We start from the raw sequence: 23412 nt of genomic DNA, 5'->3' as shown, positions 1-23412 counted from the left end.
CTGAAGTGAGAAATTCAGCTGAAACCAGGTGAGAGTTGATAAGAACATAAAAAACTGAGGGGAAATTAAAGAATGTTTAGATTATGCTAATTCCATGAGAAGAATAATGCCATACAACTTTTGGTTTTGCTTCTCTACTTTATTTATTCAGGCTGGAGCGATAGCACAGCTGGCAGGGCATTTGCCTTGCACACAGCCAACCCGGGTTTGATTCCTCTCAGAGAGCCTGGTAAGCTACCGAGAGTATCCCGCCCGCACAGCAGAGCCTGGCAAGCTACCCATGGTGTATTCGATATGCTAAAAACAGTAACAAGTCTCACAATGGAGACGTTACTAGTGCTCGCTCGAGCAAATTAATGAACAACAGGAGGACAGTCCTAGTACTACTTTATTATTATTTGGGGGGGGGGGTTGAACCAAACCCTGCATTGCCCAAAGGCCATTCCTAGTCTGTGCTCAGAGGTGACCCCTGGTGATGCCCAAGGGACCATGTGAGGGGCCAGGGATTTGACGCTGGGTCAGTGAGGCAAGTGCCAAGCCCCTGTACCATCTTCCCAGCTCCCATTAGCATTTATGTTTTGAAAATCTTCTTTATAATAGAAATCCAGCTTTTCCAGGAGACATGCCTAGTAAGATACTGAGAGATGGTGCTCAGCGGCAGAGCACTTGCCTTGCATGTGTGAGGCTCCAGGTCCAATCCCAAGTACGAAGACTCACTAAAAACACACAAACAAAAAAGGATGGGCTGGATAAGTCCAGGGAAGAAAGCTCCTACTCCCTGGCACTGGGCATGGTCCCTGAGCATCAGCACAGAAGCTGTTCAGTACAACCACCCAAAGGGTCGGGGAGAAAGGTAGGGGGAGAGAGGAGAAAAAGTGGGGGGAGGGGGAGAGAGAGGAGAGGAAGGAGAGAGGGGAAAGAGAAGAAAGGAGAGAGAGGAGAGAGAAGGAGAGAGTGATAGAAGGGAGAGAAGAGAGGAGAGAGAGAGGAAAGAGAATAGAGAGGAGAGGAGAGGAGAGAGGAGAGAAAGGAGAGAGGGGAAAGAGGATAGAGAGGAAGAGAGGAGAGAGAGGGGAGAGGGGAGAGAGGAAAAAGTAGGGAGAGAGCGAGAGCGAGAGCGAGAGCGAGAGAGAGAGAGAGAGAGAGAGAGAGAGAGAGAGAGAGAGAGAGAGAGAGAAGAGAGAGAGAGAGAGAGAGAGAGAGAGAGGAGAGTGTGCACTTTGGGCAACCCTAGTGCTCTGGAAGGCAGTGCGGCACTTGGTTGCCTCCTGCCCCGTGCAGCCTGGGTTCTAGCCAGATCTCTCCCAGGCGCTGTGGCTTCTCTTCATGTTTATTTACCACGCGGTTCCCTAGGAGCTTTGCTCACAGCCAGCACTGTGGAGAGCAACGGTTCTTTGACCAAGTGGTAAACTAAATCTTTCCTGTTTTGCTTTGTTTGAGGCCCCTCCCTCCAGCTCTCAGGGGCTCCTCCTGGCTCTATGCAGACAAGGCTGGTCCCTGTGGTGCAGGGTCAGAGCTGTAAAGCAGGCACTCGGCCCACTCAGCTCTGGCCTCTGAGACCTTGACATCTGCACCTGCAGAACTGAGAGCAACACCCACTGGTCATATCTCACATACAGAACTCCATCCAAACCTCAGGCAAATCGCTTTGCTACTTATATGAGATGTCAATCATAAACTTTATACCACCATACAAAAATTGAACAAAATTTATTAGGAATTCAGAAAAAAAACACAACTTTATAACTATAGCAAATACATAATTTGAATAATAAAATATCCTTTGTTTAAATATAATAAATTTATTTCCAGTAGCTTGCTCATTAAAAGCAATAAAATATTTCCATTTATTGAAAATGTATTTATCAAGAACAAAATACATAATAAAGTATATTATTTATAGCATAAATATAAACTATTTAAATTTATCATTACCCATGTTATTAGTTACTTTCACTTTATGGTTATAGTGTTTTAAAATCATAAATGTAAAAATAAACATTTGTAAGGAGATTCTCAAGTAAGTGCATTTAGTAGTTCCTGTTTATCTTCTCAGTATTCTCTCTGCAGTCTGGATCCAACACCAGGAGGTGAGCTGGCTCTGTCCTAGAATAAGACACCAGAATATTTTTTTTTTTTTTGCTTTTTGGGTCACACCCAGCAATGCACAGGGGTTACTCCTGGCTCATGCACTCAGGAATTACCCCTGGCAGTGCCCGGGGGACCATATGGGATGCTGGGAATCAAACCCGGGTCGGCTGCATGCAAGGCAAACGCCCTACCCACTGTGCTATCACTCCAGCCCCCAAATACTTTTTTATTATAGTACTCATGCTTCCACAGACTCTGGTTCTCCTTAAAGATTACATAGTACTACTTCCATGATGGAAATTCCCAATGTTCCATACGCCTTGATCTCAACCAGCTCCTCACTGCTTTGTGGAAGGCATTGTGCTAATCAGAGCCTGACACACTTGGAGCACATGCTGACAGCTGACTGCAGCCCTGCCTCCTGAAGTCAAATCTTCAATAGTACAGAGGAGTGAGCATTTTGGAAAAAAAAAAATTTCTGGGGCCAAACAGTTCCATGGGCGAGAGTTCAGACTTTGCATGCTGGAGGCCCAGGTGTGATTCCTGATGTCACCGGGAGCAACCCCAGAGCACCCAACTGGGCGTATCCCCTAAGTACTTCTGGGAGAAAGAGAGCGGGATAGGGAGAGAAAAACCAACCAACCCTCTAAATACCTTTTGTATTTGCTTTCAGTCACCAGAGTGAGGAGAGGGGCCAGAGATACAGTAGAGAGGGCAGGACACTTGCCTTGTAGGCGACCAACCCAGGTTCAATCCCCAGTACTCATAGGGCCCCCAGGAGTGACCCCTGAGTTCAGAGTCAGGCGTAAGCCCTGAATACTGCTGGGGACAGCCGCACCCTCCAATAAATAAAAACAACAAAAAAATAAAAACAAACAAAAAAAATAAAAGTAGGGTATTTGCTTGAGTCTATCAAAATACCTTATCATTAAAAGTTGATTAGGAATGGCTGGAGAGACAGCACAGAAGATAGGGTACTTGCCTTGCATGCAGCTGACCCGGATTTTATTCTGGCACCACATATGGCCCCCTGATCCCCGCCAGAAGTCAGGAGTAAGCCCTGAGCACTTCTGAGTGTGGCTCAAAACCAAAAAAAGGAAAAACTGCTTGGGGAGAAACACTAACAACCAATTTCAACAAAATATCAAAAAAGAAAAATCTACATGGGATTCTTACACATAAAATAAGACTGCTCCCTAAGATATGAAAAGAAGGTTTCTGTAATGCTTACCAGAGTTGGTATTGTTTTTAGTGTATTTTTGATAGATGGATTTCTGCAAATAATTTCTTGTAGATCTGAAATAACAACATGATATAAAAATAATTGTTAAAATACTGAAAGAAAATGTCTAAAGAAAGATTAAATTCTTCTTTTTCTTACAACCCCGGCGATGCTCAAGGGTTACTCCTGGTTCTGCGTGCAGAATCACTCGTGGGATGCCAGGATGAAAGACTGGCATGGTCTCCCCGCTGTACTATCGCTCCAGCCCTACCCTCATAGGCTAAAGATTGCTTCAGGTCTGCTGAAGTACCATCTTTAAAATTTCATTTAGTAGGAGTCTCATGTTCCAGAATCTCTTAAACTTCAGCCCTGAGCAGATGGGGGCAGGTGGAGCGATCAAGCCTTTTCATCTCTGTGTGTGTCTGTGTGCTGTACGCATCTTTCTGGTAGGGACAGCCAGATGGGACGCCTCAGGATGGACAGGAACTGGGCTTCTTCTCCTGCCCCATTTTTCATGCAGACCATGAAAGTCAAAGCTCAGATGCACTTCCTTGGTTAAATACCCTCAGACAAAAGCCAGCCCTAGCACTCCTCTTATCTGTTTGGATTCTTATCTATACTCAGCCACCCCCCCACCCCCCCCACCCCCGGTCTTCAGAGTTCCTTTTATTTTTTCTTACCAGCTCAGTGCTGTATTATTTTTACACAGTTAATCCAGTATTTTGGTGGTTTTATGATGAAAGGCTAATATGGAAACCCCTAGTTTCTCACACTGCTAGAAGTGTTGTCCATTTCCTTAAAGGTAAAGGTAAAGGCCCTCCCGTTGATCATCGATTTGCTCGAGCGGGCCCAGTAACGTCTCCATTGGAGACTTTGTTGTTACTAATGTACTAATATACGATATGTTTGGCATATCGAATACTCTCGGTAGCTTGCCGGGCTCTCCGAGAGGGGCGGAGGAATCGAACTCGGGTCGGCCATGTTGGCCACTTGTAAGGCGAACACCCTTCACAGAAATTAGCACCGTTAGAAATGACACAAATACAATGTACTTGAAAGAGTAAGGTAAGGTAAAGGTAAAGGCCCTCCCGTTGATCGTCGATTTGCTCGAGCGGGCCCAGTAACGTCTCCATTGGAGACTTTGTTGTTACTGTGTCTGGCATATCGAATACTCTCGGTAGCTTGCCGGGCTCTTCGAGAGGGGCGGAGGAATCGAACTCGGGTCGGCCATGTTGGCCGCTTGTAAGGCGAACGCCCTACCCGCTGTGCTAAGAGTATATGGTATATTCACTTATACGTATTGTTGGGTTCTGATTTGGGGCTACCCGGTGGTGCTCAGGGATCGAATGTGGTGCTAGGGGTCAAACCCAGCATGGCCACGTACAAGGCAGGCACTCAACTCACAGTACTATTGCTCTGGCTCTCACTTATATTTGGAATTGTTGTTCACCCGATTTTAAAAGGGGATAATGTGAGATTTTTAAAGAAATTTTAATTGAGAAATACATTTTATTATTCTGCAGGGGTGGGTCGGTGGGTGGGGGTGGTGATTAGGGCCACACCCAGCAGTGCGCTCATCGCTCAGCGGTCACTCCTTGGTAGTATCTGGTGACCTTGGGATAAGACTCTCACACAAGGTCAACTTTAGCTTCTACTCCCACCCTCCAGCCTAAAAATACATTTTAAATGAAAGTGATTTATATCCAAACGCTTAACTCTTCTCCGAAGCCGCTCTTCTCTACTCACAGTGCAACCTTTCGTTGAGACGGTCAATGGACTGCAGAACCTTCTGCTCTTCGGCTGAGAGTGCACACAGGCTGAGCTGCCGCCTCTCGCCGAAGCCTGGGGCTGGGTTCTGTTCTTGCTTGCTGTTCAGGACCTTGAGAATTTCATCCTCAGCCACTGAAGCTTTTACGAGGTTTTCAGCCATTAGAAATTCAGAAGTACTTTCTGAAACTAGAGGAACTTATTATTTTTTTTTCTTTCTCCCTTTGAGGGCTGGAGCTATATCACAGCGGGTAGGGTGTTTGCCTTGCACGCGGCCAAGTGGGCCGACCCGGGTTCGACTCCTCCGTCCCTCTTGGAGAGCCTGGCAAGCTACCAAGAGCATCCCGTCCACATGCAGAGCCTGGCAAGCTCCCCATAGCATATTTGATATGCCAAAAACAGTAACAACAAGCCTCACAATGGAGATGTTACTGGTGCCTGTAGGAGCAAATAGATGAACAACAGGACGACAGTGCGACAGTGCTTTCCCTTTGAGAGCAGTTTTTTTTGGGGGGGGGGGTCACACCTGGTGATGCACAGGCTTTATTCCTGGCTCTGCACTCAGGAATTACTCCTGGTGGTAGCTCAGGGGACCATATGGGATGCTGGGAATCGAATCGGGTTGGCCGTGTGGAAGGCAAACGCCCTACTTGCTGTGCTATCACTTCAGCCCCTGAGAGCAGTTCTTATAATCCAAAATTGACACTTGTCCTGTATCTATCACAAATGGAAACTTGGTAATTTCCCTATTAGTTTATGTTTTATTTATCAAGATCTTCTGTAGCATTTTCCTATTCCTAATTTAAAAATAAAAACAATTCCAGTGAGGTAATACATATTCCTAGTGTTACCTGAACTAATAAAAAAAATACAATGTTTAGATTATTATATGTTTTGTTTGGGGGCTACACCTGGCCATGCTCAGGGCTCCCTCCTGGCTCTGCACCCAGGGATCACTCCTGGTGGGGTTTGGGAGACCATACGGGGTGTCAGGGATCTAACCCCAATTGGTGCATGCAAGGTAGGCCCCCTATATTGTACTATCATTCTGGCTCCTATTTAGATTGTTTTTTGTTTTGTACTTTGTCCACTGGTACAGAGAAAGGTGAACACATTGCCTTTATAATCAATATCAATTAAGATAAGCAAAAAATAAAAGCCCCAAAGAAGTTAAAGATTGTAAAATTAGCGATTAGTTGAAAAGTACTTACAGCCTAGAAACCAATCCAATCAGCTATGAAAGGCCAATATGATGGGGCTGGGGGGAGGGGATGGGGAAAGATGTCTCCTCTGCTTGAGGCCAGCCCTATTCCACCCCCGCCGCTGCATGTGGTTCCGGGGGCGATGCCCAGAGTGACCCCTCAGCAGGGGCCGTGAGTAACCTGTGAGCATGGCCGGTCTGGTCTACGTCCCCTGCATACCTCAAAGTGAACATGGATAGAGGCCACTGAAGACCTGAGCGATGAGAAATGACTTAAGAAGTTAGTTTGCTGCTGATAAAAGACTCATTCCAGAGTCTCTTTGCATAACGCCTTTTAAACAAAACATTCAAATGTAATAATCAAGCTGGGCTGGAGCGAAAGCACAGTGGGTAGGGCATCTGCCTTGCACATAGCAGACCCAGCCGACCCAGGTTTGATTCCTCTGCCCCTCTTGGAGAGCCTGGCAAGTTACTGAGAGTATCTCGCCCCCACGGCAAAGCCTGGCAAGCTCCTGTGACGTCTTTGATATGCCAAACACAGTAACAACAAGTCTCACAATGGAGACATTACTGGGCCTGCTTGAACAAATCGATAAACAATGGGAGGACAGTGCAGTGCAGTGCTATAGCAAAGAGAGGAAAAATAAATAACCATGTCTAAATTTCTGAATCAGGATATTTCTTTGAGCATAAAAGCATGAATAAATTACCAAGAACAACCACTCCTCCCACAAAAGATAACACCCACACTACCTCACACGCAAAAAAAAAAAGCTCACAAAAATAAGATACTTATTATTTTGGGCTGGAGTGATAGCACAGCGAGTAGGGTGTTTGCCTTGCATGCAGCCAACATGGCCGACCTGAGTTCGAGTCCTCCGTCCCCTTGGAGAGCCTGGCAAGCGTATCTCGCCTGCACAGCAAAATGTGGCAAGCTCCCTATGATATATTCAATATGCCAAACACAATAACAACAAAGTCTCACGATGGAGACGTTACTGGGCCCGCTCGAGAAAATTGATGAACAACGGGAGGACAGTGACAGTGACTTATTTTATTTATTTTGGGGTCACACCCAGTGGTGCTCAGGGGTTACTTCTGGCTCTGTCAAGAATTACTCCTGGCAGTGCTCCAGGGATTATGTCAGATGCCAGGGATCAAACCCAGGCCAGCTTTGTGCAAGACAAACACCCTATTGCTATGCTACTGCTCTGAACCTCTTCCCCCCCCCCCGAAAAAAAACCCCCACTTATTTATGGCCAGTTTTCCCTGATACTGTTCCTTCTTTTCTTTAAAAAATTTTTTTAATGAATCATTATGAGATAGACCCACACAAAATTGTTCATGATTAGACTTCAGTCACACAATATTCCAACACCTATCCCTCCACCAGTGTACATTTCCCAGCACCAATGTCCCCAAGTTCCCTCCCTTCACCCTACCCACCCACCCCAAGTCTGGCTCTATGGAAGGGGCTTTTCTTATCTCCCTGTCTCGCTCTCTCTTTTTCTCTCTCTCCTTTTGGGCATTGTGGTTTGCAATATTGATACTAAAAGGTTATCAAGAATACCCCTTTGCCTATGTTTAACACTCAGATCTTGTCCAACATGATCATTCCCAGCTATTAGTGTCATACTGATCTCTTTTCTATCTTACCTACCCTCTGCTCCACAGATACTTGTGGTTGATCCCAACCACTGACCAGTCCTCCAAGCCCCTGTTTTCCCTGGCCATGGATATTAGTCTGCTACTATACATTTTTTATATACCACAAATGAATATCTGTCCCTCTCCTTCTGAATTATTTCACTCAGCATGATATTCTCCATGTCCATCCATTTATAGGCAAATTTCATGACTTCATTTTTCCTAATAGCTGCCTAGTATTCCATTGTGTAGACTACTTTTCTTTTCTCTCTCTCTCTTTTTTTTTTTTGCTCTTTTTGGGTCACACCTGGCAATGCACAGGGGTTACTCCAGGCTCTGTACTCAGGAATTACCCCTGGAGATGCTCAGGGGACCATACGGGATGCTGGGAATTGAACCTGGGTTGGTCGCGTGCAAGGCAAACGCCCTACCTGCTGTGCTATTGCTCCAGCCCCTAGACTACTTTTCTCTTTTTTGTTTTTTTTTAAGTTTTTAATTTATTATTATTTTTTATTAGTGAAACACCATGAGGTACAGTTGTATATGTACAATTTTTTGTGCTTGGGTTTCGATTATACAATGATCAAATACATCGCTCCACCAGTGCCCATTTTCCATCACCATGGATAATATTCCCCCCCCACCCCCATCCCCCCCATCCCCCCCTGCCTCTGTGGCAGGGCAATCCCTTGTGTTCTCTCTCTTCTTTTGGGTGTTGTGGTCTGCAAAAGAGGCATTGAGTGGCAAACATGTTCAGTCCATATAGACTACTTTTCTCAAGGGAAGGGTTTTTGTATATTGTTTCCTTTATGACCTTCAATCAAAGTTTCCAAATTCCTAATATTTGAAGACAGAAAATTGTTATAATCATGTAATGAATGAGAAAATAAAAATTATGACTTCTATAAAAATGCAACCTAAGGGCCTGAGAAATAGTGCAGTGGGTAGAGCGCTTGCCTTGAAAATAGCCAAAAGGATTCAATGCGAGGTACCACAAATGGTCTCCTGAGAACCCACAGGAGTGATCTCTGAGTGCAGAGCCAGGAGTAAGCCCTGAGCACTGCCAGGATGGACCCTCCCTGTCCCTGCTCAAAGACAGGGGCACAAATCAAAACTGACAAAATACTATTTCTTTGCGTTTTATATAAGAAGTGGTTCTATCTCAAATGGCATACATCACCAACAGAATTGGGGGAGGGTGTTGGGTCATGCCCACTGCTGCTCAGGGGCTACTCTTGAGGGTGCTGGGGTGGCCATACACAGTGCCAGGGCTTGGATCAGGCTTGGCTGCCTGCAAGGAGAGTGCCTTGACCCCTGTGCCACGTCTCCCTGATCCACCACCATTAGGGAGTTTGAATGATGATCCTCTTCAGAGAAATGCTTCAGGAATATCTGAGAAGCCACAGCAGTGTTTTCTTCCTGGGATCAAGTATCCGTTAGTACACAGCTTCATTCACCACATATCTACCGGGTGACAATTACCCAATAGTCACCCAGAAATATCAGCTCTATATTTAAAATCTGGGAGTATATCTTAGTGAGAAACTGAAGAGTTGGGAGAGAATACTGATGTAGAAAGATGGTCAATATATTACTATGTAGGATGAAGAAAACTGCCAACAACCCAACAACAACCAACAACCTAAATATGCAGGTGAGAAGAGTTCAAGTCCCCTCCAGGTGATTTAGCAGACATGGAAAATAGAAATTTTGGTGAAAAGTAAGTATAAGGAAAATAACCGCTTAGAAGAGTCATCAGAGGACTTTCTAAATTCAAACATACCTTGTTCAACATGAGAAGTTCCCCTTGTAGTTTGCTGTGGCCCACTTGAACTTAGCTGGATAGTTTGTCCAAAATTCTGAAAAATAAGAATATTAAATGAGAATGTAGTCCATATTTGAAATTCACCATATGCACTGTTAAAAAAAATGGAATTTCCATGTGTCCTTTTGGCGATCATTGCTCACTCATTTTCCTTTTACTAGTGTATATATCAAGAACCACAGGAACAAGATCTTTTCATAATATTTAAAATAGTTTGCAGATTCTGAAAAGTTTTCAGATTATAGTATTGCTTTGGATATTTGAAGAGGACAATAGTTGGGTGACTTCAAATAGTCACAATCAAAAGCACTAACTAAAGGGAAGGTAATCAAAGACCTTACATTTTGGTTTTGGGCCACACCAGACAGTGCTCAGGGACTACTGGCAATTCTCAGGAGGCCATCCATGGTGCAGGGGACTGAACAGGGCTGGCCACCAGCAAGACAAGTGCTTTAACCCTTGTGCTATCTCTCCAGGCCCAGAGGCTGATTTAAGGGCTTTCTTCTGGGCCAAAGAGATGAGTAAAAGGGACAGAACACAGGCTTTGCATGCGGGAACTCCAGCTTTAATTCCTGGCACCAGATGATCCCAAAGCATCACTGAGTGTGGCCTCCAAAACCAGTAAAACACACACAAATGCATCCTTTTTTTAAAAAAAAAATTATATTTATGTTATGGTGTGCGGCTTACAGCAGGAACAGTCCTTTAGGGACATTCTTTGTTTCCAAGCCATTTTCACTGTTGAATCCTTTTGCCAACACTGTACTTACATTTATTTGTCCATGGAACTTCTGTCCTACGGAGTCAGGGTTCTGTTGTTTCTGCTCGGAAGGAACCCTCCCCTTATTCTCAGTCATTTGTTTTCTTCTGCTAACAGGGGACTCTTAAAAAAAAATCCAGCATAACATAAAAATTTATACAAGCTGAGTACACATATATTAGTGCAAACATGTAAGTTGCTTTCATTATTTAGGTCAACAAACCTTAATTGATCTTCTCTTATATACTGTGTAATGATTCAGTTACAATAATGAAATTAACAAAATTTCTCTTCTGAGAGTTTTTTTTTTTCATTATAAAACTTCTTTTTGAAATGCTGGGGGCTGAATACAGCACACATCGTGTGTGTGTGTGTGTGTGTGTGTGTGTGTGTGTGTGTGTGTGTGTTTAGTGAAGCAAGATAGTTTCTATTCAAAGAAACTTATTTAGAAAGATTCAAGGGAGAGAATGAGAGAAACATATCCAAGAGAAAGCACAGGCTTCTCCAGAGTGGAAAACACAAGCAAGCAAAGAGTCACAGAGCAAAGTAAGGGCAATATGTGTTCAAGGGAGAACACGGGCTCAAAGAACAAGCCGAGGTTTATGCTTATTGCCGAATTTTTGTTTCTTCACTATATAATTCATTTATTCTTAGTCACAAACCAATTTCCCATTTGGGAATATATATAAGACCTAACTCATCCATGTCTTTTTATCTGACTTCACCTGCATTCCAGACAGTGTTTGGTATTTTCTATTGTTCAGCATCTTTGTCCCCAATTGACTTAATTAGTAGTGACTAATTAAATAGCATTAGCTAACTGTATTTAGCACTCTGGTGGTGCTGGGCCAGTGGTGCAGCCCTGATATTCCTGCCATTTTGGCGCTCTAACTGGCAATTTTGGCACCATGGGGTGCTGGGGATGGAACTCAGCTTCACGCGTGTCTGACATGTGACCTGCTATCTTACTCTCTCTCCCAGGTCCTCGAATCGCGTTAGAATGGGTTTAAACCAGATTTAAACATCAATAGTGTAGCTCCTTTAGAGGCGTATCCCTCAGCTGGGGGCCTCCAGCACATACTAAGGGACCGCTGTGCAAACTGCGTGACTGGAAGGGCACAATAAAGACTCCCAACCGGCAGGACAAGGGGCCACTGAGGGAAGCAGGCTGGACAGGGGTCACGGCCCGACAGAATCTGAGAAGCTGCTCTAGACTGTGAGGACAGCTGAGAGGTCTCTTCCTCTCTTCTAAGCACAACTGCAGGACGCGGTCCCCCCAAAGTTAACAAGTGGGGCAGTGCTTCTGCTTACTCTCCCCGCAAGTTTTATTTCTCAACCTGAAACTGACTCCTACTGCTTGGGAAATTTAAGATGTTTAATCTGTTCCCTCAGAGGAAGGAGCTAACTTGATAAGAAGTGAGCCAACTACCAAGGAAATGGTATTGTATGGACAATTAACTTTCAAAAATGCTCAAAAGCAATTTTATACTTTTTTTCTACATGTAAAAACTAACCCACATACCAGATGAAGGTTGAGCTACCATTCTTTCAGAAAGGGAATGGAAGGGTGAGGCTTACAGCCTTTCAACAAAAATATTTGAAAAGTAAAGTATTATGATCACATTTATTCACCTATTTAGAATAACCAGTATTTTTTCCACTGTCCTATTCTGACAAAAAATTTCTTGACTCTAATAATGGGATAACTGTCACTGTCACTGTCCTTCCGTTGTTCATTGATTTGCTCGAGTGGGCCCAGTAACATCTCCATTGTGAGACTTGTTGTTTACTGTTTTTGGCATATCGAATATGTCACGGAGAGTTTGCCAGGCTTGGCCATGGAGGCGAGATACTCTCGGTAGCTTGTTGGGCTTTCCGAGTGGGGCGGAGGAATTGAACTTGGGTCGGCCAGGTCGGCTGCGTGCAAGGCAAACATGCTATCCACTGTGCTATCGCTCCAGCCCAATGGGATAACAGAATGATATAATTAACAGAACCTATTCTTTGTTCTTCTTTCAAGACAACAAAAAGGTCATGAAATATGTGGAGGCCGGCAAGAGTATCTCCTTTCAGTTGGGTTGGATTATTCTTTTCAAAATTCAACAACCAGTTAGGCAGAGTTATAGTATTAAAGTAGCACTGTAGCACTGTCCTCCTGTAGTTCATCGATTTGCTTGAGTGGGCACCAATTAACGTCTCCACCGTGAGACTTGTTTTTACGGTTTTTGGCATATCAAATATGCCACGGGGAGCTTGTCAGGCTCTGCCAATATAGTATTAAATATATTATTCCTACAAACCATTAATACCTAATGAGGCATGCCTTAGACAAATTCCTCACAAGTTTAAGTTCTCGTTTTATCTACAGAAACATATAAATTTAAACTTACCAGCAGCTTTCCCCCTTTGACCTAAAATATTATGCTGTCTTTTCCACACGTTACCAGTCTCTTGGCCTTCTTCATAATCAGAACTTCTGTGGGTCCCTTTCTGGGTGCCACTGAGGTGAACTCTTGGTGCTGACGTTTGGCAGTTAGAACAACAGGACAGAGACGGCGTCGCAGTAAGTGAATCAGATCCAACATCTGAGAAAGCGAAGCCACTTGCCTGATTCCACTGGCTCAACTCGTGTTCTGCAGGAAGCACGTGTTTTGGGTTACAACAGTTTTGTGCAAGGATGGCTTCAGAATCTTCAGGCATTCTTGATTGACACTGAGACACTTGTAATTTTTTACCACTTCTAATATTTGATGGAGGCTGAGGAGGAGGATGAGGTATAATTAGTTTACTCTGAGCTTGTGAAAATGTGTTGGCTTTGCTTGCAGACTGTGGTCGAATGATAATGCCTTTTCTGTTCGTACGCAGGAAGCCTGGCTGGGCTTTTGCAGACCTTGTTCTCCTGAGGACTTTGGCTCCAGCTCTCTGCAGGACAGCTTTCTGAGTTCTAGAATCACTGTTCTGACCAGGGTGTTTACTTTCCTTTTTTTCTGGGGCTGGCCAGTACTGTTTAGCAAAGTTATAACCTGAAGGAAAAAAATGTTTCAAAGGCAACTGATCTGTTCCAAATCCTTCTGAACTGGTGACATTTTCAGAGACAGAATCATCCTTCGGTTTTTTTATATCAGTGCAAGCAGGAACATGAATTATGTTGGCAGCAGAATCACTGACAGTTTCAGTATAGAATGGCTGAGAATACACTTGAGATGAATCTATTTTGTTCTTTAGTGAATTGTTACCTTCAATTTTTTTCCCTGTACTTCCAGGGTCATCAAACCATCTAAGTTTTTTAATGATCCTTGGAATTTCTATACTTTTCCCTTTTTCTTTTGTTAATTCAATACTATCTCTAATAGCTGCTGCTTTTTTATTTCCTAACTTAAAGCCTTGGTTTAAAACCAGTGCCTTAAAATAATCATGTTCATACTTAGATTCTTTCTTTAAAATACTTTTAATAAATTTCATACCACTGCTTTCATGAATGCTGTATTTAATTTTCTTGTGCTGACCAACTGAGTCATAATTAGAAATTACATTAGATGAAAATTTTCCAGCTATTTTCTGTTCATCTTTTGAATCAGAGTTGTGAGGTATGCAGGTAGCTTGAAAAATATCTGAAAATAAAGGCAACTCTTGCTTATAGCAATTAAAATATTTTTTTCCCTCTTTAATATCTTTTAATTCCCCTAATTTAAAAGAACACTGCCCTGTGTTTGTTTCTTGTGTGTGTCCACTTTTCTTTGGTAATGGTCTAGCTGATTGTCTATCCAATGGCAAAACGAAAGGCATTGCTGCAGGTACAAGTGAAGGAATTCTGTCTTCTTCAGTTAGTTCAGAATATTTCCCTTGATCTGAAAGTGCAGTCTTTTCCTTGGGAGAATCTGTAGCGGTCCAGGCTTTTTTGAGTTTAAGGTTGGGGCTCTTGGTAACTATCGGTTTCTCCAGTTTGAATGCTCCAGATGAGGGGCCAGCTGTCTTCACGTTGCTTGTTTCACAGGTTCTTTTCTTGTCATCCTGCACACAACCGGGTTGACTACACACAAAGCTTACTGAGCTCTCAGCAGCATTTGTGGCTCTATCTATACTTTCATTTGGAGCCAACAGATTTTTTCCTTTACTGTTAAAACTTTCATATGAAGACAGAACATTAGGTTGACTTGAAACATCTGAGAAAGGTTTGTCATTTTGAATACTTGGATCATCTAAATTTATAAGCCAATTATTTATATGCTGTGCTTTTGAGAATGACAGTTTATTTTGAAAGCACCTTAGATGAGTTGATTGCAGGTTAGCTGGATCTGGAGAACCAGAATTCTTCAGGACTGAGGATGGTTCCTTATGCAGTAAGAAGAATGGTTCTTCATGGTCCCCAGCCTCAAGACTGTCCACACTTGAGAGGGTTTCAGAATTTGTTATCTGATTAACTTCATGACAAAATTTCTGGAAAATAAGGGAAAGTGATTAGATAGCTTAAAAAGTGATTTTGGGGTACCCCCATGCAGGGCTCAGGGGTTCTAGCACGACTGGGGATACCCCGTCAACTGGGATAGGCAGATTAGTGCTAAGCCCTACTGTGCAGAATTAAAGAGACCACTGGAGTTACCTCAATAGAGGCGCCCTGAAACCACCTGGGCCATACCTGGAAATACACAGGGGTGCCATGTGGTGCCAGGGATGGAACTGGGGTAGATCACACTGTGCCTCTGGGCCCCTATGCTATCACCTTGTTCCTCACTTAGAACATCTTAATGACAAAATTTTAATGTTTCAACACATCAGTGTTACTGGGCCCAATTCCCTGTCACAATGCCCAAAAATAGCATAGGTATAGAAATATTTCACATTCCTGGACTAGTCTTTGAGTAAAAAAGAACAACCTATAGAAGGCTTAATTGCTATGCAAAAGTCACTACTAATTATTCTTGTCATAGTCACAGCTTCAAACATTTTTTCTTTCTTTTCCATTCAGATGGACCGTCTTAAGGGTTTATAACAGGTGTGAATTTCTGGAAAAGCTACTTACTGATGTTTGTTTATTTATTTTGTTTCCCCTCAAAAAGCTTCAGTGGACTTTAATGAGGCGTCTGGAGTTTTGTGATGTAAAGGTGAGTTTCCTTCCCTTTTTTTTTTAAAAGTAATTTTTGGGTGATACCTAGCAGTATTCAGGGACTGTTCCCAGAGGCCTCAGGGGCCAGAGTCTGAGCCAGGCCCCCTAAAATCAAAGCACATGGACTCTGCACAGTGGCCCTCTGAGCTATCTCCCCGGCCAATGCTCTAGAGCCTTCCGCCCTCCTTAGATAAGGAGCTTTGTGAAAACCATTTATGTCCTGGTTCTCCTGATTTACAACTTGGATAGTTTCCCTCCCCACCCTGAACAGAGCTCTGGCAGCCGAAGACCTCCAAAACCAGCCACCACCATGCTGAGACCACTCTCTACACACATGAAGGTACCGGCAGTGGAACAAAGGCATGCGGGTCCCGGGGCTGAGATCTCCAAGCCTGCCCGGATCGGGGCTGAGCATCCTCCACCCAGATCCTCCATCTTCCAATAGGCAGGGATCACACCCACCATCTGACCCCCAGCTCCGTGTAATCCCATCAATGGCCAAGATCCAGAGACTATAAAACCCAGCTCCCAGGAGCATGCACCCACGTGCGACATCTTATTATCTCATTCTTACTTTGGACAATCTGGCAGATTACCGAATGTTACCTGCCCACATGGCAGAGTCTGGCAAACTTCCTGTGGCATACCTAATATGCCAAATACCAGTAACAATGATGGGTCTCATTCTTCTAACCCTGAAAGAGCCTTGAACATGGCACTTCTTAAAATCTCAGGGCTAGGACGAAGGAGACGTTACTGGGGCCTGCTTGAGGCATTTGACGAACAACAGGATAATCGTGATTGTGATCGTGATAGAATTCATGTATCAATCTTACTATTTTCAAATTTCCCATGAAATTCGAATGTAGGATTAGTGCTGTGATGTACTAATTTTATGGCTCTTTGTATTTTGAGGGTTAACACAGTAATAATTTCCATAAGCACTGATATCACATTTCACTGAAATTCCATGGAATTAATCAGTCTTTCATAAAATTTCATGATGACTTCAAAGACAGACATAGTTTTAAATGCTTCAAATTTCTCATATACTTATAATGTATTATCTGTATCACATATATAGAAAGAAATTCAGAAATACTATAATTTATATGACATATTTAAAGGTTAAATGGGCCCAAAGGAAAGAAGTTGTGTCTCTTAAGATTGTTCACAAATTTGGCTGAAGAGCTAGCACATGGTTAAGACTGGCGCATGGCTGACCTCAGTTTGACCTCTAACACCACAGGTGTTTCCTGAAGCCCTCCAGGTGTGATCCCTACCTAGCACAGAGCCAGGAATAGTCCCCAAGTACTTGTAAGAGTGGCCCACCTCCACCCATGCAAAAGGTTTTTTTTTTTCAACTCTTTTTTATTTTATTTTATTTTTTCCTTTTTGGGTCACACCCAGCAATGCTCAGGGGTTACTCCTGGCTTTGCACTCAGGAATTACTCCTGGCAGTGCTCAGGGGACCATATGGGATGCCGGGGATCAAACCCAGGTCGGCCGCATACAAGGCAAACACCCTACCCGCTGTGCTATCGCTCCAGCCCCTCAACTCATTTTAGAAAAGCATTCTGGTAAACATTATTTCTCTCACTCCCCTCCCGCCCCTACCCCCCACCTGACAATAAACCAATAAACCAAGGAAAGCAGTAGTTATAGAATAGAAATATTTTATTTTCTATAATTCATGTTTGATATATTACTGTCAGAAAATTTGGCCAGAGCGATAGCACAGCGGTAGGGCGTTTGCCTTGCACGCAGCCAACATGGCCGACCCGAGTTCGATTCCTCCGCCCCTCTTGGAGAGCCCGGCAAGCTACCGAGAGTATCTCGCCCGCACGGCAGGGCCTGGCAAGCCACCCGTGATGTATTCGATATGCCAAACACAGTAACAACAAAGTCTCCAATGGAGACGTTACTGGGCCCGCTCGAGCAAATCGATGATCAACGGGAGGGCCTTTACTTTACTTTACAATTTATAAGTTTGGTATCACTTTTACCTGCTGTGTATGGTATTCTTCAGCACTGTGGCCTGAATATTTTGGCAGTGGGGGTGGTACCCACCAAAACTAGCCCCAGGAAGGGTGGGGTCGGAGAAAGCAAACTCCCAGCTCGACAAAGTGTAGGCTCCCCAGACCCCTGCAGCCTCTTTGGGGCCGGTTTATCGCTAAGGCCCAAGGCGTGATAGTACTTGGCTCCTGCAGTGCTCCGGCCTCAGCAGGTCATACCCTGAGTGCTTGAGGGCTCTCCAGGGTTACATATGATGTTTGTTTGATGCTGGGGCGTGGTCATGTGGTGCAGGGGATCAAACTCAGTCATGTGCTTCACCCTTGCTTTATCTCCCCATAAGGTGATACTCAACCTAATTAGAAAAAAAAAAATAAAGCATGACTCCTCTATGTCACCTTTGGACCGAGCTATTTTAATTGATGTTGATACGGAAATGAGGCCTTAGAGAACTTCCTTTGAGAGTACATCTAACGAGACACAGGAATCTAGGTTAGAAGGTCTTTTGAGATCTAAATCAAAGTTCCAGGATTTGTTTGAAAAATTCTATGATGGCATTATATTCCTAAGAGTCACAAAAGCTGTTCAGCATCTTAGAATTATATTAGACTTTGTTTCCCTACAGTTTTTTTTTCTCATCATTAGTCACTGAAACATAATGACTGGCTTCAAATTTTGCTTGCAAATTACTGAGACAAAATATACCAGATTTAATGTAATTTGAGTTTTAGCTTTTTGGTTTATAATGCCAGGAATTAAATCTAGGGCTTCAGACATGTTTCAATTTTGAAACCATCTTTATTGAGGATACACTTAAATGCACTAACTTAAATTGTATTGTTTAAGGCTAATGCATCACCCATAACCACCATATCAAGCAATATAGAAAGTACTGCATAAGTCATAGGTTCCTGCATGGTCCCTTTTTTTGAGAAGCTGGGCAAAGAGTTTGGGGCTATATCTTACTTCTGGCTCTGTGGCCAGGGATAATTTCTGGTGGAGCTCAGCAGAAAATTTTGGGTGCTGGGGGATTGAACCCAGGATGGTCCTGTGCAAGGCAAGGTCCTTATATGCTCCAGCACATACAATGGTAAAATATTTTGATGGGCAGTTGAATTATCTATGAATTTTCTTTCTTTCTTTCTTTCTTTTTTTTTTTTTTTTTGCTTTTTGGGTCACACCCGGAGATGCACAGGGGTTACTCCTGGCTCTGCACTCAGGAATTATTCCTGGTGGTGCTCAGGGGACCATATGGGATGCTGGGAATCAAACCCAGGTCGGCCACGTGCAAGGCAAATGCTTTACTTGCTGTACTATCACTCCAGCCCCTCTATGGATATTTTTGTAGCCTGTCATAAGAATAACTAGACAGTTACACCCACCAACTGCCGTGTAACTCCAACAACGGCCAGGATCCAGAGATTATCACACTCAGCTCCCGGATGTCAGCGGCTGCGCGACATCTTATCATCTCATTCCTACTTTGGACAAACTGGCAGGCTACCAAATGTAACCTGCCCACACGGCAGAGTCTGGCAAACTCCCCGTGGTATACCCAATATGCCAAATACCAGTAACAATGATGGGTCTCATTCTCCTAACCCTGAAAAAGCCTTGAATATGGCACTTTAAAAAAAAGAAATCTCAGGGCTCGGACGAAGAAGACATTACTGGCACCTGCTCGAGGCAATCGATGAACAACAGGGTGGTTGTGATCGTGATCGTCATAAGAATAAGCCCAGGTAAACAGCCTACTGTGATTATAGGTTTTGCCTCATTTTCCCCTCTTTCTCGAGATTAAATCCTTTACTAGAAATTGCCTATTAAAATTGTCTTATATATTGGATTCAAAACTAACTACAGCAGTGTAGGGCAAGAAGGTACTTCCATCGCTACAGAAGTACTCTCCTGCTTTGATTTTTGAGTCTGCTTTTGGTGGTGGGGGTGGTATCCACCAGGGCTACACTCAGGGAAGCTGGGGAGAAGGAAATCCGACTTCCAGCAAGACAAGGCATAAGCTCCATGCCTTTGAGCTGTCTAGTGCCAAGTTTGAAAATTTAACTCTTTATGTCATACTATTAAAAAAATCTCATAAATAAGTACAATTACTCATTAAAAATAAAGAACATGAATATTTCAGGAAATCAATGAAAATAGTCATTTTGGGGTGGCAGGAGGGGATAAATCCTGCTAGAGAGAGAATAGTAACACCTTTTCTTACAAATGTGACATATTTTCATTAATCATCTAAAGGTCACATGCATTGTAATTGTGGGATTGTTTTATACTAAATATCTAATCATGATACAGCTTTCATGTCTGTCAGAAACTACCATTTATAAAGCATGCTTTTTATAAATGACAGAAAAAGAATAAAGAAATAGAAGAATAAGTAAAAGGACAACATTAAAAAATTTCTCTAGCATATGTGATGAATTTGTGCTGATTGATCAACACTGTCTTTCACTAACGACAAAATATCTGTAGTGGAGAACTCTGAAAAAACGTGACAAAATTAAAATATATTAAAATATCATACTTGCAAACTGCTTAGGTGCTGATCTTCTAGAAGTTTCTGAGTTTCCTCCAATTTCAGTTGGAACAAACACTTATTCGCAGCCAAGTTTTCCCTGCTGTTTTCCTTCATTTCTTTACCACAGCCGAAGTCTGGTAAGAGAGGTTTCTGCTGTTTGTCATCGTTTTTGAACAAGGTTGAAGGCAAGGCATTATCTAAAGCTCTGTGAACCGCATATAAAAAAAGATTTAGTACGTTCCAACAGTCTTCTTTCTTTGCACACATGAGTGACACATCCATGTAACATATTTATGTCCAGATAATCACATATAAGGATATTGGAGAGATACATGGAGTGGGAGTTTAGGGCCAAGTAATAGAGAAATAACATGGTGTGGGGGCCGAGAAGCGCTTGCCTTGCACATGGCCGACTTTGGTTGGACCCCAGGCACTGCATGGAACCCCCGACACTGATAGGAGTGACTCTGAGCAGGCCGGGAAGAAGCCCTGAGCACTGCAGGACGAAGCCCAAACCCACCTCCACATCACTCGACTGTGGTATTCTGGTGATGATGAAGCACTCCACCTACCTGGACAAGCATCCCGCTATTCACTTCATTAGACTCCATTCCTCTGCCTCTTGGGATAAAGTACAAGGAAATACTGTCGATATGGAGGGCTGACCCTCGTCTCTGAGAACTCTCCTATCTGTACAGCATTACCCTTAGTTCTGAGTTAGTGTCATGGCTGGTGTAACCCTAACAGAGTTTGAGGATATGGGCGGGCAGAAAGGATGGAAAGTGCACGTTAGGAATTCCACCTTACTTTACTTGGTTTGGGAACTTGGCCCTCACTCTCTGGAGGAGATATACACATCTGTATTTCCAACTGTATCACAAGTATTAGCCTGATTTTCATGTCACAGCAGGGCACCTTTAATGCAGTTTCCTTTTGTGTCCAAAGGGCCACCAACTACCTACACATTAGTGGGTGTGACATCACCTTCTCTGAGGATTGAGCATCTTTTGTTCCGTGGGGAGTGGGGTACGCATACCAGCAGTGCTTAGGGGCTACTCCTGGCTCTCTTCTTAGGGGTCACTCTTGTTGGTGACCAGGGGACCATGCAGTATTAGGATTCACCTGGGGCTCTTGCATGCGAAACATGGGCTTCATTCGGCACAATGAACATATCTCTCTAGCCCTATTTTTCTTTGAAATTTTGCACCCTTTGAAATTTCAAAATGTTAGTTTTTCCATTTATGTACACCGTGAAAAACCAAAAGAACAAAGGTAGATTTGGCAGGAGCTGAGATGAAGATGAGGTGTATCAAAGATCTGACTGCTGTTTCATTGGGGCCAGAAATGTGAATGCCAAAGGCGATTGTTTCCAATTCTTTTGAATTTAGTTATCCAATCCAATGAGGGTAAAAAGTTTTGGAGGGAAACACGTGGCATGTGACATATACCTATATCCAATACCCATATATATCTTTATTTGGACACTCTGGATAGTCAAGGCCTACAAGTACTACATTGCTGGCTCTTTTTTCATGACCTCCGAGCTCAGGAAGAACAAGAAAGCATTTAACACAAGTTCCTGAACACAGAGAGCAAACTTCTCTCTCTTCCTTTCAAGCCTTCCTGTTCTGATGAAGTCCTTCCCGTCCACTCATCATTCCCAGACAAATCAACTGCTATATCCACAAAGTATCTAAGAAGCTCAATTGATTTACCTTTAAAGTTGTTGTCTCTCAACTTTTTCTTCTCTATTTCTTTCTTCTCTACTCCACTTGCTTCTCTTCTCTTCTCTACTTTCTTCCCCCCAGTGAGGGGGATTAAAGGGATGGACAGGAATAAACGAAGACGGGGAGGTGCAAAGAAAGGGAGAGTGTAGCAAGCGGGGAAAGGAAGAAGGGATCAGAAAGGAAGAAGAACCAGGAGGAACTGGAGAGGGAAAACCTAAGTAGGTCGCAGGCAAACATGGAGGAGACGAATGTACTGGAGAGGGGGAACGAGGGAGAGACGGGAGCAAAGAGGGAGAAACAGGAGAGGAAGATGAAGGTGAGGAAAGACTGGATGAAGACGAAAACTGTACAGAGGGTGAGGAGGAGGAGGTAGCAGAGGGAGACAGAGAGGAGGCTGGGGAACAATGGGGAGGTGGGTGGGAGGGAGCTGAGGAAGACGACTGATCTATGAAGGCTTGGGGCAGACTTGACAATGTTGGGGTCGGTCCCCCGGGTCGCTGCACTGGCCCAAAGGGGTCTAAGCCAGCAGGCTTTTCAGGCAATGGAGCAATGGAAGCGTGAGGGGGAAGGCGGGACAAACAGGAAGACTTCAAGACTGGGCGTGCTTCTATCGAGGCTGGGGAGACGGGGAGTCGGGCTGGAAGGGAACGTCGAACTAGGGCGGGAATCAGAGGGGTGGGGGTAGAGCGCTGTGTTGGAAGGAAATATTTGGGCCTGTACGTTTTGTAAAATAACTTGCCTTGTGGGTCAGGATCGGGGACAACTGAAGAACTTCGGGGTGGGTGGGGTATATGGTCAGGAGGCCCAGACAGAATTGGGGCTGGCAGTCGAGGAAAATTGCTAGAAAAATGGGGAGTCACTGGGACTGGAGGGCGAGGGAGATGTTTGATGGGGCTTGACAGGAACGGTGCTGACAGGAAGGTCTTTGGATGAGTGAAGGGCACAGATGGCTGCGCAGGCAGAGTGTGGGGCTGGCGGGGATGAGAGATAGTTGGATAGCTGGGAAGAATCTGGGAATGGTGGGACAACAGCGGGGCCCGGGAAGGAGGCAGCTGCTCGGGTAGGTAGGGATCAGGTGTGGTGACAGCCGGACAGGCAGGGATGGATCTGCACAGGTGGAAAAGCATTTGACAGGTAGGTAGAATGAGCCTTGTTAAGATGTTGTCTGTTCTCCTGGGTTGCCTTGAGACTTTGGGTGTCTATTAATTTGGTTTTTGTCTTTAGGGAACATGCATGATCTGAACCAGGATCTGCCCACATGGCTTGAGATGTGTGCATAACTTATGTATACATACTGTTCATTTCTCATTCCTTGTTCTTATGAGTATTCTCACATCTTAGAAGTCTGCTAGAGATAATATAGGCTAGATAATCTAAAGTCTTGGCAAAAAGGGTAAATGAAGGTCAAACAGACCACCATTCAACTCTGGTCAGATTTTGCAGAGTTGCAGTGGTAGAGAACTGACGGAACAAACATGGTTATTGGAGATAGGTATCTAACAGCACAATTCGAAATGGCACA

The 23412-nt window shown here is 43.9% G+C and overlaps 1 protein-coding gene across 3 annotated transcripts in view; it reads right to left on the bottom strand.

Annotated features, from left to right (window-relative positions):
- Positions 1–1693: 1693 nt before the first annotated feature.
- The window catches only part of CEP126 (centrosomal protein 126), a 36633-nt gene continuing 14914 nt past the window's right edge, over positions 1694–23412 (bottom strand). Inside the window, exons 2-9 of one of the 3 annotated variants that reach the window (XM_056114989.1) lie at positions 21879–22997; positions 20170–20368; positions 12904–14950; positions 10524–10636; positions 9712–9787; positions 5060–5269; positions 3323–3387; positions 1694–2106 (exon numbers count right to left, since the gene is read on the bottom strand). In XM_056114989.1, coding sequence (XP_055970964.1) covers positions 2053–2106; positions 3323–3387; positions 5060–5269; positions 9712–9787; positions 10524–10636; positions 12904–14950; positions 20170–20277 — 2673 coding nt within the window. In that variant the 5' untranslated portion in view covers positions 20278–20368; positions 21879–22997 and the 3' untranslated portion in view covers positions 1694–2052. The remainder of the gene's footprint in view (positions 2107–3322; positions 3388–5059; positions 5270–9711; positions 9788–10523; positions 10637–12903; positions 14951–20169; positions 20369–21878; positions 22998–23412) is intronic. The other 2 variants (XM_056114990.1, XM_056114988.1) reach the window with 2 other exon arrangements.

The sequence above is a fragment of the Sorex fumeus genome, unplaced genomic scaffold (assembly GCF_029834395.1).
Source record: "Sorex fumeus unplaced genomic scaffold, SorFum_2.1 ptg000028l, whole genome shotgun sequence".
Taxonomy (NCBI): Eukaryota; Metazoa; Chordata; class Mammalia; order Eulipotyphla; family Soricidae; genus Sorex; species Sorex fumeus.
The sequence above is the reverse complement of the archived record's forward strand: the minus strand, read 5'-3'. Positions and strand labels throughout refer to the sequence as shown.